This window comes from Notechis scutatus, chromosome Z (genome assembly GCF_049901735.1).
Source record: "Notechis scutatus isolate UNSWTSFEM ecotype Mainland chromosome Z, rNotScu1.2, whole genome shotgun sequence".
Taxonomy (NCBI): Eukaryota; Metazoa; Chordata; class Lepidosauria; order Squamata; family Elapidae; genus Notechis; species Notechis scutatus.
In genome coordinates, this window is record NC_142025.1 from 58,978,223 (window position 1) to 58,993,336 (window position 15,114).

Here is a 15,114-nt window from a genome sequence, read left to right on the forward strand (position 1 = left end):
GATTGGTCTCGGCCCATTTGAACAACTTGGTTGTCTCCAGCATCAGAAGTTTGGAGTGGGTACCCCCCTGTCTGTTTACGTGGGCCTTGGTTGTGGTATTGTCTATCAAGACCAGAACGTGGTGTGAATGGAAAAGGGGTAGAAAACTGCGTAAGGCCAGGTGAACTGCTTGCAGTTCCAACAGGTTGATGCTTTGTGATTGTTCGGAAATAGTCCAAATTCCTTGTGCAGTGTGAGATTGGAAGTGAGCTCCCCATCCTACCAGGCTGGCATTGGTTGTGATCGTTACCCTGTGAGGTTCCTTGAACAGACACCCCGTTTATCATTTTGTCCGACCACCAGTACAGCGATCGGAGAATGTTGTGCGGTACCTTTATTCAGACATTGGAGGTGGATCTTCTGGATCATTGGAAAGGTAGCAGGAACCATTGCAGCTTTCTAGAATGGAATCGAGCCCAAGGCACAATGGAAATACAAGAAATCAGTTTCCCTAACAGTTGAGACAGCAATGCCAGGGAAACCCTCCTTGAGGCCCTGATCTCTTTGGCTAAAGACTGAATACTGTTTAACCTGTCCTGAGAGAGAAAGACCTTGCCCTCCACGGTATCTATCACTGCCCCCAAATGAACTAGCCTAGCTGAGGGGATCAAGTGGCTTTTATCCCAATTTATGGAAAAACCATGACCTTGAAGGGTCTCCAGAGTAAATTTGGTATCTAATTTTGCTTGATGTCTGGAAGATGACAAAATTAAAATATCATCCAGATAACATTGTAAATGAACAGATTTGATCCTGAGTGAGGCAGCCAAAGCCATGAGGACCTTGGTAAAAGCCAGACCGAATGGCAGGGCGATATATTCGTAGTGCCGATCACAATAGCAAAATCTAAGATATTTGTAGTGGGCAGGTCTGATTGATATATGTAGATAAGCTTCTGTGAGATCTATATAGAGGTCATGATATCGTTCTCTCTGATGCTAAGCAGAATGGACTGGAGAGTAGTCATCTTGAATTTCCGATAAACCAATGATTTGTTCAAGCACTTAAGGTCCAGAATTGTCCTCCAGCCCCCCAAACTTTTTGGGACCACGAACAATAGAGAGTAACAGCCTTGACCTTGCTGTTCAGATGGGACCTCTCTAATGGCCCGAGTATGCAGAAGATGATTGATAGCCTCCTGCATCAACGCCCTCTTAATGGGGTCTGTGGACCTAGGGCTCCTAATGAAAAAGTTCGGGGGGGAGGATTGAAATTCCAGCGCCAAACCAAACCTAATGGTGTCCCTGACCCACGCATCAGAGGTGGAGCTGTCCCATTGATCGGCAAACAGTTTTAACCGCCCACCAATGGGAACTGCTGTCAAGGGCTCACTTGGGGCGACGAAAAAATCGGCCTCTAGTGCCTCTGGGGTTTCTACTATTTTGGCCTCCCCGCTGACCTCTATCAGAGGATTCAGGCCTATCCTGTCTAAAACTGGGCCTGTAGCCCGATGTTCTCTGAGATCTGGGAACGTAGGGGCCCTGATAGTAGGACCGAAAGGAATCCCTTCGAAACGACTGGGGCGTTCTGTTTTCAGACCTACGAAAAAGAGGGGGAAGCACTCTTTTCTTGTTTCTATTTTCTATAAGGAGGGGCTCCAAAACACTGCCAAATAATTTATCCCCCGATATTGGGGCTGATGCCAACTTGCATTTATGCTTGGTATCTGCCTGCCAATGTCTGAGCCATAGCAGTCTCCGTGCTGAAACATGAGATGCTACGGCCCTAGACAAGAATTTGACTGCATTAAATGTGGCATCGACGGAGAACTCTGCAGCTGTGATAATTTTAGCTATGTCCTGGTGAGCTCTGACATTTGATGCCGGCAATATATCCCTCAGGTGGGAGAGCCATCGGAGGGAGGCACGTGTAAAAAAGGACACAGCTGTAGCTGCCTTAATGGCCCACGTGTCAGAAACATGTGCCCTACAGAGTGCTAACTCTGCCCTCTTTTCTTCCGGTCTCAGGGCTTCCTCGGCCTCGTTAGGAAAAGTCGAAGAAGAGGCCAGTGCCACAATGGGTTCATCCACCTCGGGCGTCTTGAGAATATTTGCAAACTCTGGTGCCAAATTAAAATATCACTTATCGTACCCTGTTGGGGCTGGGTATGATGCTGCTGAAGCCCATTGATTTTGCACTAATTCAGCAAACATACGAGGGACAGGGATAGTTTCCGCCTCATTAGTCGGTTGCAAGAATATTAGGTCTTGGGATTCATCCTGAGACTCTGTTGGTAATGGATGAGAGTCTGCTGTGCCTAGCTTAGCGGTGTTCTTTGCCTTGAACAGTAAAGATTTAAAGAGGTGTGGACGAAAAAGGCCAGAAAAGGTAGGTTGGTCTGGAATGAGGCCTTCGTCATCCGACATTCCCCGTTCTAGCGGGTCCGCCTCTGACATCTCCAAGTCCATTTGGTGGATCGAGCCCCCCTCCATGGAAACCTCCTGGTCCTCAAAGTCCACCTCCTCCCGAAGGCCCTGGGCCGGTATGCTAGGAATATTGGGGAATACCTGAGATTGATGTTGTTGGGTATGCCCAAAGGAGCGGGTGGACAGGGATCCCGCATCTGAAGTGGTCGAGAAGTGTCTGGTCCGGATGGATTGCTGAACACCAGCCTCAATGCCCCTTTGAATGGGCATCTCCATCCATTGCCTCATTTCAATGGGAATAGACTCAGGTAATCCCTCTTCCTGTCTTAGGCCAGCGGCCGTAGGGGTGAAGGTTGCCTCAGCAATTGGCCGGCCAGTGCTCAATGGAGGAGCAGTACTTATGGGGGTTTGTCTAGGAACAGCCTGTCTGGGATGGGTAGATAAGTCCAAGGGCCCCATCAATGGGTTTGGGTTCTGATCAGTCATGGCTGTCTTGTCTGCCTCCCTGGCTTGTTTTTGCAATTGTCTTTCCAATGCTAGGTGCCTTCTATGGGCATCCTTATCTGCTGCCTTAGAGGCCTTTTTGGGACCCACAGGCTTGTCACGGGGCTTACTTGACTTGGAGCAGAAAGCGTTGTCACATTCCATTTTGTATGAAGGATTGTCTTGCCTGAGTGTAAATTTAATTTTAAATTTTTTAAAAAATTTATTATGATTATTGTTGCTATTGATATCGATATCCCCTGCGGTTGATATCAGAAAGCTCCTCCAGGAAGTTTGGGAATAAGAGATTAAATGGAGAACAGTATATCAGGGTCCCCAGCAAGGGAAACCCTGCTATTACAGGCTCTGATGTGCCTCCTTGCCTGTCAGAGACAAACGCCCCGCAATATAACTGTCACTTGCAATTTCCGATTGATTAAATGGTCCCAAAGGCAAATACACAGAAATGCCTGTAAATTAGTATCCGTTTAGTTCCATGTTAGCCAGAGGAATAGCTAAGTCCAGGGAAGGCACAATGGACAGTTAATGTCTCGGTCCCCAGCAAGGGAAACCAGCGAGAAAGGAGGCTGTGATAATTGCTTTCTCGGTCCCCAGCAAGGGAAACAAACGAGAAATGAAGGCTGTTATGATTGGGCGCGAAATTGAGGCAGCCGTTGGAAAGGGCAGGAAGCAGAATCACCGATGTCAAGCCTGAGCCATCTGGAGAGTCTCTGCTGCTGCTGCCCTAATTGCTATTTGAACGCTGCTGTCAGGAGAAAGCAGCAAAGCCAGGAAAGCCGCGGCTGTGAATGTTCCGATCTGATCGCAAATCCAACGATCGGAGAGGCAGATAAGGCTTTTTGCTGAGGCGAAAGCCTCAAGCTGTTTGCGGAGTGACAGGCTCCGCTTATTTCCAAGGGAAAGTGATCGGAATGGAAGATAAGGCTGTTTGATGAGGCGAAAGCCTCAAATTGCCTGAGGGGTAACAGGCTACGCTAATTTACGAGGGAAAGTGATCGGAATAGTAGATAAGGCTAATTTGTGAGGCGAGAGCCTCAAACTGCCTGCGAATTAGCAGGCTCCATTAATTTACGAGGGAAAGTGAGTTTTAGAATTGTTAGTTTTTGTCTAGATCGATGGGAAAGCTGAATTAGATGGTGAAGGGATTTAAAGATCCAACCTGAATTTGAGCAAAGCCGTTCCAGTCAGGGAGTGCACAACCTCTTACCAAGAAGGCTGAGCTAAAACTGGGGGACACTGAGGAGGAGGAGGAGCGTCCTGGAGTTTTAAGCCCAGCCTTTCCAGAAGAGACTGAAGCACCTCCCATTTCTGGATGCTCTGAACAGCTCATGGGAGAATGACAAAATTCTATTAGGGTCAGAAGAAAAATTCATAACTAAAATGTATAATTATTTACTCAAATTTGATAGGGAAGAGGAAACTGTTAAAGGAAAATGATAGTCTGAGTGAGAAATTTTGGATATAACATACAATTAGAAGATTGGGAAAAATTATGGCTTAACTATGGCTTCTGCACATAAAAGAGAACCTTTATAAAATGTTTTACCGTTGGCATCTAGCACCAGCAAGATTGGTGAAAATATGCCCAAATATGAACCCTAAATGCTAGAAAAATAAACAAGGTACCTTCTTTCACATGTGGTAGTCCTGCCCTAAAGCAAAAGAATACTGGAATAAAATTAGAACATGGTTGCAAGAAATTACTGGATTTCAAATAGAATTTAAACCTGAAATGTTTCTGTTAGGGATAATCAGAGGAACATTTAAGAAAGAAATTGAATACATCATAATACATATTCTAACAACAGCAAGAATAACCTATGCCCAAAGTTGGAAATTAGATAGCAGTCCCACAGAGAGTATGATCATAAAGAAAATCATGGACTGCACAGAAATGGTACAACTCACGTTGAAATTACAAAAGAGGGAAGAGAAAGAATATTATACAGTCTGGAAAAATGATATGGATAATAGGACAGTAAGAATAAAAATAATATAAACAAACAAACATACATACATATATACTGTATGTATATAATTAACAAAAATTGGGAAAGTCAATGTCACAACATTGCAAAGATTGTAATTGTGTTGTTTTGTTGTGTTGTTTTGTATTTGTGTTGTTTTTAATTGTGTAAAATTAAATTTTTTAAAAAATCCTAACAGGAACAGAAGAAAAGATGAAAAGCAAATACAGTAAAGCCATGGGAAATGGGGTGAGGAGGGCCGGATGCAGCCCCTGGAGGCTCCATTTTGGCCTGTAACAGCTGGGGATGCCCCCGGAGGGTCCATTCTGCAGGAGGCCATCAAGGCCAAAAACAGGCTGCAGGTGGGAGGCGCTAGCAGCGCCACTGCAGGCTGCTATTTCCAGGCCAGCCCTGTGGACTGGATATGGCCTTGAGTTTGACACCTGATTTTAATCATTGATGAAGATATTAAAGAGTACTGGGCCTAAGACAGAATCTTCAAGTTTCCTTCCATATGGATGCAGTTCCATTGAGGACTATATGTTGAGTGTGGTTCATCAGCTAGTTACAAATCCATTTGGTGGTGATGCTGTCAAACCCACCTTTTTTAATCTTATCAAGTAGTAAGCTGTGGTCTACTTTATCAAATGCTTTACTAAAATCCAAGTAAATTTATATCCACAGCATTACTCTGGTCTATTAATTTTGTCACTTTATCAAAAAATGCAGTAATATTTGTCTGGCATGATCTGTTTTTGACAACCCATGTTGATTTTGTTTGCCTCTAGGTCAGGGGTGGGATTCAAATTTCTTAACAACTGATTCTGTGGGCGTGGCCTAATGGTCATGTGACTGGCTGGGCGTGGCTTGGTGGTCACATGACTGGGTGGATCAAAAGATAGAAATTCACTTTAACAATGCTCTTGCTGCAGGGTTGGACTAGATGACCTCTGAGGTCTCTTCCAGCCCTGGATTGCTGTGCTGTTTCAAAGCATCCTCTGAAGCTGCGTCTAGTGCCAGAGTTTGTGGTCCTTCTTTCCTCTCCTTTTTCTTTCCTTCCTTCCCTCCCTCCCTCTATCCATCCGTCCATCCATTCGTCCATCCAATTCACATTCCTTTCCCTTCCCTCTTTCTCCCTTCCCTCCCTTTCTTTCTTTCTCCCATCCCTCCCTCTTTCTTTTTCTTCCTTTTAAGAGAAAGAAAGAAAGAAAGAAACAAAGAGAGGAAGGAAGGAAGGAAGGAAGGAAGGAAGGAAGGAAGGAAGGAAGGAAGGAAGGAAGGAAGGAAGAAAGAAAGAAAGAAAGAAAGAAAGAAAGAAAGAAAGAAAGAAAGAAAGAAAGAAAGAAAGAAAGAAAGAAAGAAAGAAAGAAAGAAAGAAAGCATCTCTATGGTATTCATGGTATATTTTCAGCTGGAACCTCTTTCTACTTAAACCAGGGGTCCCCAAATTTGGCAACTTTAAGACTTGTGGACTTCAACTCCCAGAATTCTCCAGCCGAGTTGAAGTCCATAAGTCTTAAAATTGCCAAGTTTGAAGACCCTTTACTTAAACCTTAGTACAACATCCAGATATTTAAAGCCATTAAACATCTTGGATTAATCTTGAAACTTTTTGCATACTTGTACTTAAACAGAAAGAATTTTATTTTAACACATATAGCTTCAATTACAAAGCTACCAAGTCAAGAAAAGGAGATTGGAAACAAAGCAAAAGTTAACCTTCTCATTCTTTCTAACCCTTTCTAAATGGCAAGTAGAAATGAGCCTTTCTACTTGCCATTTTATTACCAAGAATTTACCACCATCTTCAAATTAAAGTGTTGCCTTCCAATAACAAAAAACACAAGTTTGCTAACTGCCTGAATAGTAACACAGCACATAATTCTGTATGTTAAACATTGAACCATAAAGTGGAAGAGGGGAAATATTTGTGATAAATATTTACTGTGTTTTTTGCTTGTCAAACTTAAAAGGCCATTGAACATTCCATAAAGGTTGTGACAGCAATAGAAGTAATGAATCAGCAGGTAGGCAAACTGCTGAATAGTCTGAATTAAGCTTTGGAAATTGTGTAATGTATGCTCTGAAATTGAGCAAGTGAATGAGACCTAAAGGCAAGCTGTTCTCTACAAAATCCACTCTGAACTTACCACACTAAACCTGGCATGAAAAAGCAGAGCAACGTACTAGTTTTGAAGAGGAAAATATAGAAGAAAGAAAGAAGATTGGCTTCAAGACTTTTAGGAGACTGCATAGTTTTTTTACCCAGAACATTCCCAAGGCAGTAATCAATACTACATTAGCTCCAAATGTTCTTTTTGCTAAACACTGAATCCACCCATACTGGATGACTGGATGCTCCCAGGAGGCTGCAGGAAGGCCTCCTAGGCCCAACACAGGGCCTAGCAAACCTCCCTGGAGCCTCTTGGGAGCAAAAATGGGGTAGGGGTAGGGGAAGGCCCACACCCCATTTTCAGCCTAGCAAGCCTCCCTGGAACCTCTTGGGATCAAAAATGGGATGGGGGGTGGTGTTTTTGGCCTAGCAAGCCTCCCTGGAGCCTCTTGGGAGGAAACACGGGGTGGGGGGTGGCACTGGACCCCCTCCTAACTCCCCATTTTTGCTGCCAGGAGGCTACCCTAAACTTACCTGGTAGCCAGACGGGCCTCGTGTGGACTCCAGGGAGGGGCTAGGCAGGGTTTCTAATGGGAGCCCCCCCATTCCATTAGAAACGGCTGCTGAGCAAGCAGAGAAAAGCAGGATTCAACCTGGCTTGCTTCTCTGCAAGCCAACTTGAATCCTGCTTCTCTCTGCTTGGGCAGCCATTTCTAATGGGAGCTTTCCCCCATTAGAAACGGCTGCCGGGCAAACAGAGAAAAGCAAGCCTCTCCACGTATTCTTCGGCGGAAGGCAAGCAGTAAGGGAGAGGCGACCGGCTTGCAAAAGGCAGCAAAAGGCAAGCAGCGGCAGCAAAAGGCAAGCAGTAGGGGAAAGGCGACCGACGGCGGCAGCAAAAGGCAAGTGGGGAGGGGGAAAGTCGACTGGTGGTGGCAGCAAAAGGCAAGTGGGGGGGAAGGCGACCGGGGCTTGCAGAGCTTCACTCACCCTGGGAGATCAGTAAAGGTAGGGCCATAGCAGAAGGCAGGCAGCAATGGCTGGCCTGGCGGACACATAAGAGCAGGCAGCAGTGTCGCGCATGCATGTAATGTTGCGCATGCGTAATAAAAACTGACGGGCAGGCAGCGGAGAAGCAGACAATGAAGGGTGGGGCCAGTCAGAGGCCTGATTTACCGGTTCTCTGAACTACCGGGAATGGTAACAACGGATTCTATAGAACTGGACCGAACCAGTAGAATCCCACCCCTGCTCTAGGTGTTTGAAAATTCGTTGTTTGATTATCTTTTCCAGAATATTCTCAGGTATTGGTGTCAGCCTGATAGCTTCCTGGATCCACATTTTTTCCTTTTTTGAAAATGTAAACTAAATCAGCCCTTTTCCAATACTCTGGTAATTCCCCGCTGCTCCAGAATCTTTGAAAGATATAGTTCAGTGGTTCTGAGATCACATCTGCCAGTTCCTTCAGAACTTTCGGGTGTAATCCATCTGGTCCTAGTGGCTTGAACTTGTCTAGGATAGACAGCTGCTCTCTTACAATTTTCTTGCCTATTTTAACTTGTATCCCTAATCTATTTTTCACGGTAGCAATAAAAGGTAAGGTAAACAAATTAGTGATGGGAACCAGTCTAAGAGAGCAAGCTAAAAAGTAAAAAAAAAAAAAGTGGCCTCAAGTCTTACCTTAGCCATGAAAGTGGCCTGGATGACTTTGGGCAAGGCATTTTCTGTTAGCCATAGGAAAAAGGCACTTTTTAATTTCCCATCTGTTATTGCTTAACCTGCTGTATTGTTGTCTAATCTGGTGGGTTGTCTCCAAGACAAATTTGCATTTCAGCCTGTATCAATAATCCATCACCTGCCTTACACAGGAACATTTCAGCATTGTTGACTCCATGTGGGCAAGTGAAGGAAAAAAAAAACTAAAGATGTGTGACTTTATCTTTTACCTATGTTTTACCTTTTTTAAAAAAAATCCAAAATGGGTTATGAGAGCATATTTACTGAGTTTCATTTTTGTTCCTTAATATGGCAATTGATAAAGGTGAAAGGAAGGAGGAAAAATATTCATTAAGCTCTATAGACAGGAATAGTTTATCTGCAATAAACTTTTTGTATTGCAGATCAAGTAGTTTATCTGCAATATAAAAAATATATTTTCAGGTACCTGCCTAGTGTTACAAAATCTTACTCTGGGATAATTATTAAGAAATGGGAAAGTATTAAAAACCTCTATAGTTTAAGGAAAGGATAGGTCAAGTTTTGCCTTCAAATATATGTGAATGCAAATAATTCTGTCTCATTATGTTGGCAACAGAGCTAAGACCTAAGACAGGAGACTTACAGATTCTGAGCTTTTTTATTTATTTATTTATTATTATTTATTTATTTATTTATTATTTATTTATTATTAAATTTATTTATTTATTTATTTATTATTTATTTATTTAATTAATTTATATTGCCACCTATTTGCCCATAGCAACTCGAGGTGGCTTATAGAATGTAAAACCACATTTAAAATAAAAAACAATAAAAACTAACAAAAAGAATCAAATAAATTAATAAAGTACAATAGAACAAAATCTGGAAAACAATAAATAAAAAATCACCCCCAACTCCCACCCCTGCCCCAATGACAGTAGATCACATGAGCCATTTAATGGGCTCCATCCCGTTCTGGGTTCCCCAGGCCAGCTGGCAGAAGCAGGTCTTCAGTGCCTTCTGGGAGAGTATTAGAGAGGGGTCCATTAGTTATAGCACTGATGATTTTTAAAGTATTTTTTACAATTAATCTATGTCCTACTGATCGTGGGAGTGGAAACAACTTTGAACTTCAATCAATGATTTGTGATGACCCGGGGCGTGACACAAAAATAACAAAGTCACCAAAGTAGAATAAATTCCCTTTAATGCCTCCAATTTGGCCCCATTGTCCAATTATCCTCAGCTGGATATCAAATTCTTCAAAAAACAGTCTACGAAGGGCAGAAATGCAGTCCAAACCCAAAGTAAAAATAATTAGAAATAAAAAAACCAACACAAACCACACGGCAGGCCAGGATGATAAATTGCAAACTTTCAAAGGATAACGCAGCACCCACAGTTGGGAAGATGCCAAAACCCAGATAAGCCTAGACCAAGATAATACACGCTTTGCTTCCAGCAAGGAGCCGTGTGCAAACGCCCCACTTATATCCTGTTCTCCCAGCTGCAACTAATGAAAGGGATCAGGGCTTTCTTCTCTCTCTTAAGCCACATTGCTCCCTTCTCCATTCCTCCCTGCGTACCCTATGATGAAGAGGGGATGGCCCTGGGTCTTCCTCTGAATGCCCATCAGGACTGTGACCTTCCCCCATTTCTTCTACAGCCACCGAATCCACACTTCCATCCCTGTCAGCTGCTCAATCTCCCCCTCAGAATCAGACTCCAACAAGGGCATAACACCCTCTCCTGGTCAATGCTTAGCAAAGAGAGGTTTGCACACCCCATATTTGGGGGAGGGAATCTGCTTTCCTGCTGGTAGACATAATTGAGAACTACAGAAATAGATCTGAAAAATATCCAACTACAAACTAAATGGACACTCAGTAATAGATTTGGCTCTACTGGATATACATATATGGTCAGTGTTAATGGCATCCTGGCTCCCCCACAATAATCCTAACAATTGTCTTTTGATACAATTGACTTCAACAGGAGAAATTGCAGTCACTTCAAGAAGAGTTCTCCAAGGTACTGAAAATTAACATTTCTTTTTAATAAATTTACAGACATTTCTAAAATTATGTTTTCACTTTGTCATTATGGGGGTACTAAATGTAGATTAATGAGAAAAAATGAATTTCAACAACTGTAGAATCAGGCTGCAGCATAGTAAAATTGACAAAAGTGAAGGGGGTTTGAATATTTTCTGAATGCACTGTCAACTTCAACAGTTCATGTAAAGATTGTTCGAAGTGACAACAGTACTGAAAAAAGTGATTTATGACTGTTTTTCACACAATCATTACAATATCCCTATAGTCACATGATAAAGATTCAGATGCTTGGCAGCTGACTCATATTTATGATGGTTGCAGTTTCTGGGGTCATGTGATCACCTTTTGCAACCTCCTGGCAAGCAAAGACAATGAGGAAGCTAGATTAATTTAACAACTGAATTACTAACTTAACAACTGTAGTGATTCACTTAATTATGGCAAGGAAAAAATAATGAGTCAAAATTCACTTAACAACTGTCTCAGCAACCTAATTTTTTGGGTTCAATTGTAGTCGTAAGTTGAAGACTATCTGTATATTCAATTTGATTCACAACCTTTGGAGATCCTTTGCTTCCCAAATTAATAAAAAATATTTCAATCTAGCCATCACAACACAAATATTATTCAATAAACTCTCTTCAGAACTGGACAATCATAAAACTAACATAATTTTTAAATTTTGCAATATTAATTTGGAGCTGTCTGGATCCTATAAAATGATGCAAAAGATTTCTGGGACATTGCAAATATCAATTACTCATCCCTGACTTACAGCATCAGTTTAATCAACAACTGACTCTTGATTAGTCCCTGCAATTTTCTTAGCAAGATTTCAAATGTTCCCTCCTTCCTAGGGGGTGGTAAGAGTGACTGGCTTAAGGTCACCCAATTGACTTCATGCCTAAAACTAGGCTAGAACTCAAGATACCTGGTTTCTAGTCTGATTCCTTAACCACTACATCAAACTCACTTACATTATCCTTAATTGGGAGAACAACAGTTTAACAATCAATTCCAATGAGAAACACATCATGAATAGTTTAATAAATACATCAGATTGGATTCCGTTGCCAATGATTGCCACAGTATGTTAACCTTATGCACAAAAATGATATCATTCACACAAACACACTCAGGCGTATTAAAAAAATTAAGTTCTGTATCACAATCATTGTCTAGAAAGGGTCAGAGAATTTCCAGAATGCAGATACTATCAAAACACAGTGTAAATTTAGCACAGCAAGGCTTCCTTCTGATGACAGAGAATCATACAGTACTGTAGAAGTCACCTTTGTGACTTCTGCTTAATAGCCTCTTTGTTGTTTTTTTCTTTGTTTTTTTTCTGTAAAATATTTGTTTTCTGTAAAATATTTGTTTTCTGTAAAAGAGGCAGATCCCTCATTTCAACCGTAAACTAAAAATATTCTATTTTATTTTTGAAGAATTACACGAACAAGAACCAGTTCAAATTGAATCCTCAGCCAGAGACATTCATTGGGTGATTTCGAAATAGGCGTTCTCTCTCAGCCCAACCTTCCCCACAAGATTATTGCTGTGAGGAAAATAGGAGGAGGGAGCTGTGATGGACATGTTTGCTGCCTTGAGTTATTTGTGAAAATAATAAAAATGGGAAGAGAGATATATAAACCACACAAAGGAGTCTTGTATAAGCTTTTGTATATCAGCCCCCAAAAGTTCCAAGGCAGAAAGAAGTATGGGCTATTTTCCTTCCTGCAAAAGAATTTGAGGGGAGGGTAAAATCGGCCCGATCTTGCTTCGGATCCCTTAAAATATGCTACATTTATTAGACCCACGAATTTTTCTGATGCGGGCCTGCATCTTTTCCTCGTAGGCCACTCGGCCTTCCAAGCTGCTGCCGGACTAAAGGTCTCGCAGCCCCCAGTGGCAAAGAATCATGGCGCCAATCGCTTTTTCCGCAGCAAAGTCGGCCTCTTACCCACATACAGGCTTCTCCGGCGATTTCCCCGAGGACGGCTTGGCAATCAATCTTCAAGTAATCATCGCCCAAAGCCAGCTTTGCTGAGGAAGCAGCCAGCGCCCCCAGCAGGCCAGCAGCTATGGCGCATGTAGCCCCCAACGCCAGCGGCATAGGCCCACCGCTTCAGTTTCGGGAGTCTCGAAAAGACGGCGCTGGCGCATTCGACTGAGGAATTGTTACGTGACTACGTGACTCCGCCTTGCTGTAGTTATTCTCCAAGAGAAGTAGTCTGCTAAAGCTTTACTATACTTATCTATGGAAATTGCATTGTAAGACCTCCTCAGATGTCTGCAGGGCTATCTATTTTATTTTAAATGTCAGAAATCTTATAAAGGTGACCTTGAAGTTGTGCTGTAATAACAGTCTCTAGTAGAGATGCTATGGATTGGAATAAAAAGGAGACATATATCTTTGTTCCATTGCAGAGAAAAGTTGAGTTTAATGCATAAATAACTGCAACCAAGAATAATGTATGCACTTAAGGAAGCCCTTCCTATCAAAAAAATAAAAGCCAGAACGAGGATTGTTGTAAATTTCTTATAATATTCAGCATCTTGTCTTATTAAACTTTTGTCTGAAGACAAAATGATAGTGGGTTAATTATTATACATGAAATAATTTTAAAACCATTACACTAGAAATCATGGAAGGTAAAGATTTTTCTCTAATGTTAAAATCTGGAGTGAAACTGCATCACAGTATGGAAAGTGATCTGTCATGACATCTCCAAGGCCACAAAACTCAGGAAACCCTTGATTTCATGGAACATATGCACACATGCAGATCCTTGAAGATGTACAAAGTAATTTGTAGAGTGCAGTAACTTTGGTCTGGGACACCATGTAGGAAGTTAGCACTCACCCCTCTCCTAGAAAATTGAAATAGCCTAGGAAATATTAAAAAGGCAGAATATTTCCTCTAAAAAGAGTAGAAACTCAGAAGCAGAAACTCACCTCAGAAACTCACCCCCACCTTTGTTAATGGATGGGCCATTAAGGCCTGGGCCAGAATACTATACATAACAAAAATCTCCAGGTAAAGCTATAGCAATTGTCAAAAGCCCTTTTAAGGGCATAAATCATCCAGCAAGGCTCAACCAAGCCTGGAACTCAGGACAGCCTACTGAGTTGCCCCTGCATGGCCCCATGGGGGGGGGGGTCTGACAACCAATTAGAATACAAGCTCCAATTCAAATCCCAGTAGAGGGTATAAAACCCAGGCACTGTCAGCACCTCAGCCCTTTTTTCTTGATCTCTTCCTTCACATTGAAGCATGTGATCATCCTTTTTCACTCTGGAGCTCCAGTCCATGTGGTCCTGTCCACCATTAAACCTTCCAAACAGCCTCCATGTTTCCAGTGTCTTTTTCCCCACTTGGATCTGAACCCAGAAGGATTTTTCTTCCAACAACCACTTCAACGTTTCATCGTGGTTTGTTGAAATCTTGATTGAGCAAAACATCTCATTATTGTAATGGCTTTCCCACACTGCTGAATCAATATGCCATCCACATACTTGGGGAGGAGGGTGCAAAACTATCCCAAGATGAAATTGGATTCTCTAGTATTGTTGTCCTTCCTGTTTTGCCAAATAGATTGGTTGAAAAAGCTTAATAGATACTATATACTTGGAAATTGTCCTTGGATAGTTTCAGAATACTGATACAGCTACGGATGATTTAGGGCAAGCATGTCAAACTTGATTTCATTAGGGCTGCATCAGGTTTGACCTGGGGGGGCTGTGGGGTGTGTGGCCAGGGTAGGTGTAGCCAGCTTGACATTCGTTTTGGGGGCACCTGTGGTGGCCAAGTGCTAAGGCAGGACTTCCCTCAATCTCATTATAATCACCTTCCTTCCCTCCCTCCCTCCTTCCTTCTCTTCTTTTTCCTTCCCTCTTCATTCTTCCTTCCCATCTTTTCTTATTTTCCATTCCTTGCTCTCTTCCCATCTTCCCTTCTTTTTCTTTCTTTCCCTTTCACCTTTCCAGTATCTTCTTGCATGCTTAAAGGCAAAAGGGGAAACATTTCTCTTTTTGTTTTGTTTTTAGTTTTGCTAACCCTCTGCCAGTGAAAACACAGCCGGGGGGGACTACATGCACCCCCCCGGCCTGGTTTTTGCTGTGATAGTTGCAGCCCTCTGCCAGAAAAAATGAAGCTCAGGGGATGTGTGTGCCTCCCCAGATCCTATTTTCAATTGCGACAATCTCCTACAGCTTTCTAATAGTGAAAATGGAACCCTGTTTTCACTGGCAGATGGCTGTAGGCTATCATGGCTGAAAATAGGGCCCAGGAGGGCCGCATATGGCCCTCCTGAGCTCTGTTTTTTCTGGCAGAGGCACTATGAATGTGATGTCTCCTGTGGATAAAG

The 15,114-nt window shown here is 42.5% G+C and overlaps 1 protein-coding gene across 1 annotated transcript in view; it reads right to left on the reverse strand.

Annotated features, from left to right (window-relative positions):
- Positions 1-12,933, reverse strand: part of TMEM42 (transmembrane protein 42) — a 38,748-nt gene extending 25,815 nt beyond the window's left edge. The window contains exon 1 of the mRNA XM_026678471.2: positions 12,708-12,933. Coding sequence (XP_026534256.1) covers positions 12,708-12,860 — 153 coding nt within the window. The 5' untranslated portion in view covers positions 12,861-12,933. The remainder of the gene's footprint in view (positions 1-12,707) is intronic.
- Between the last annotated feature and the right edge of the window lie 2,181 nt (positions 12,934-15,114).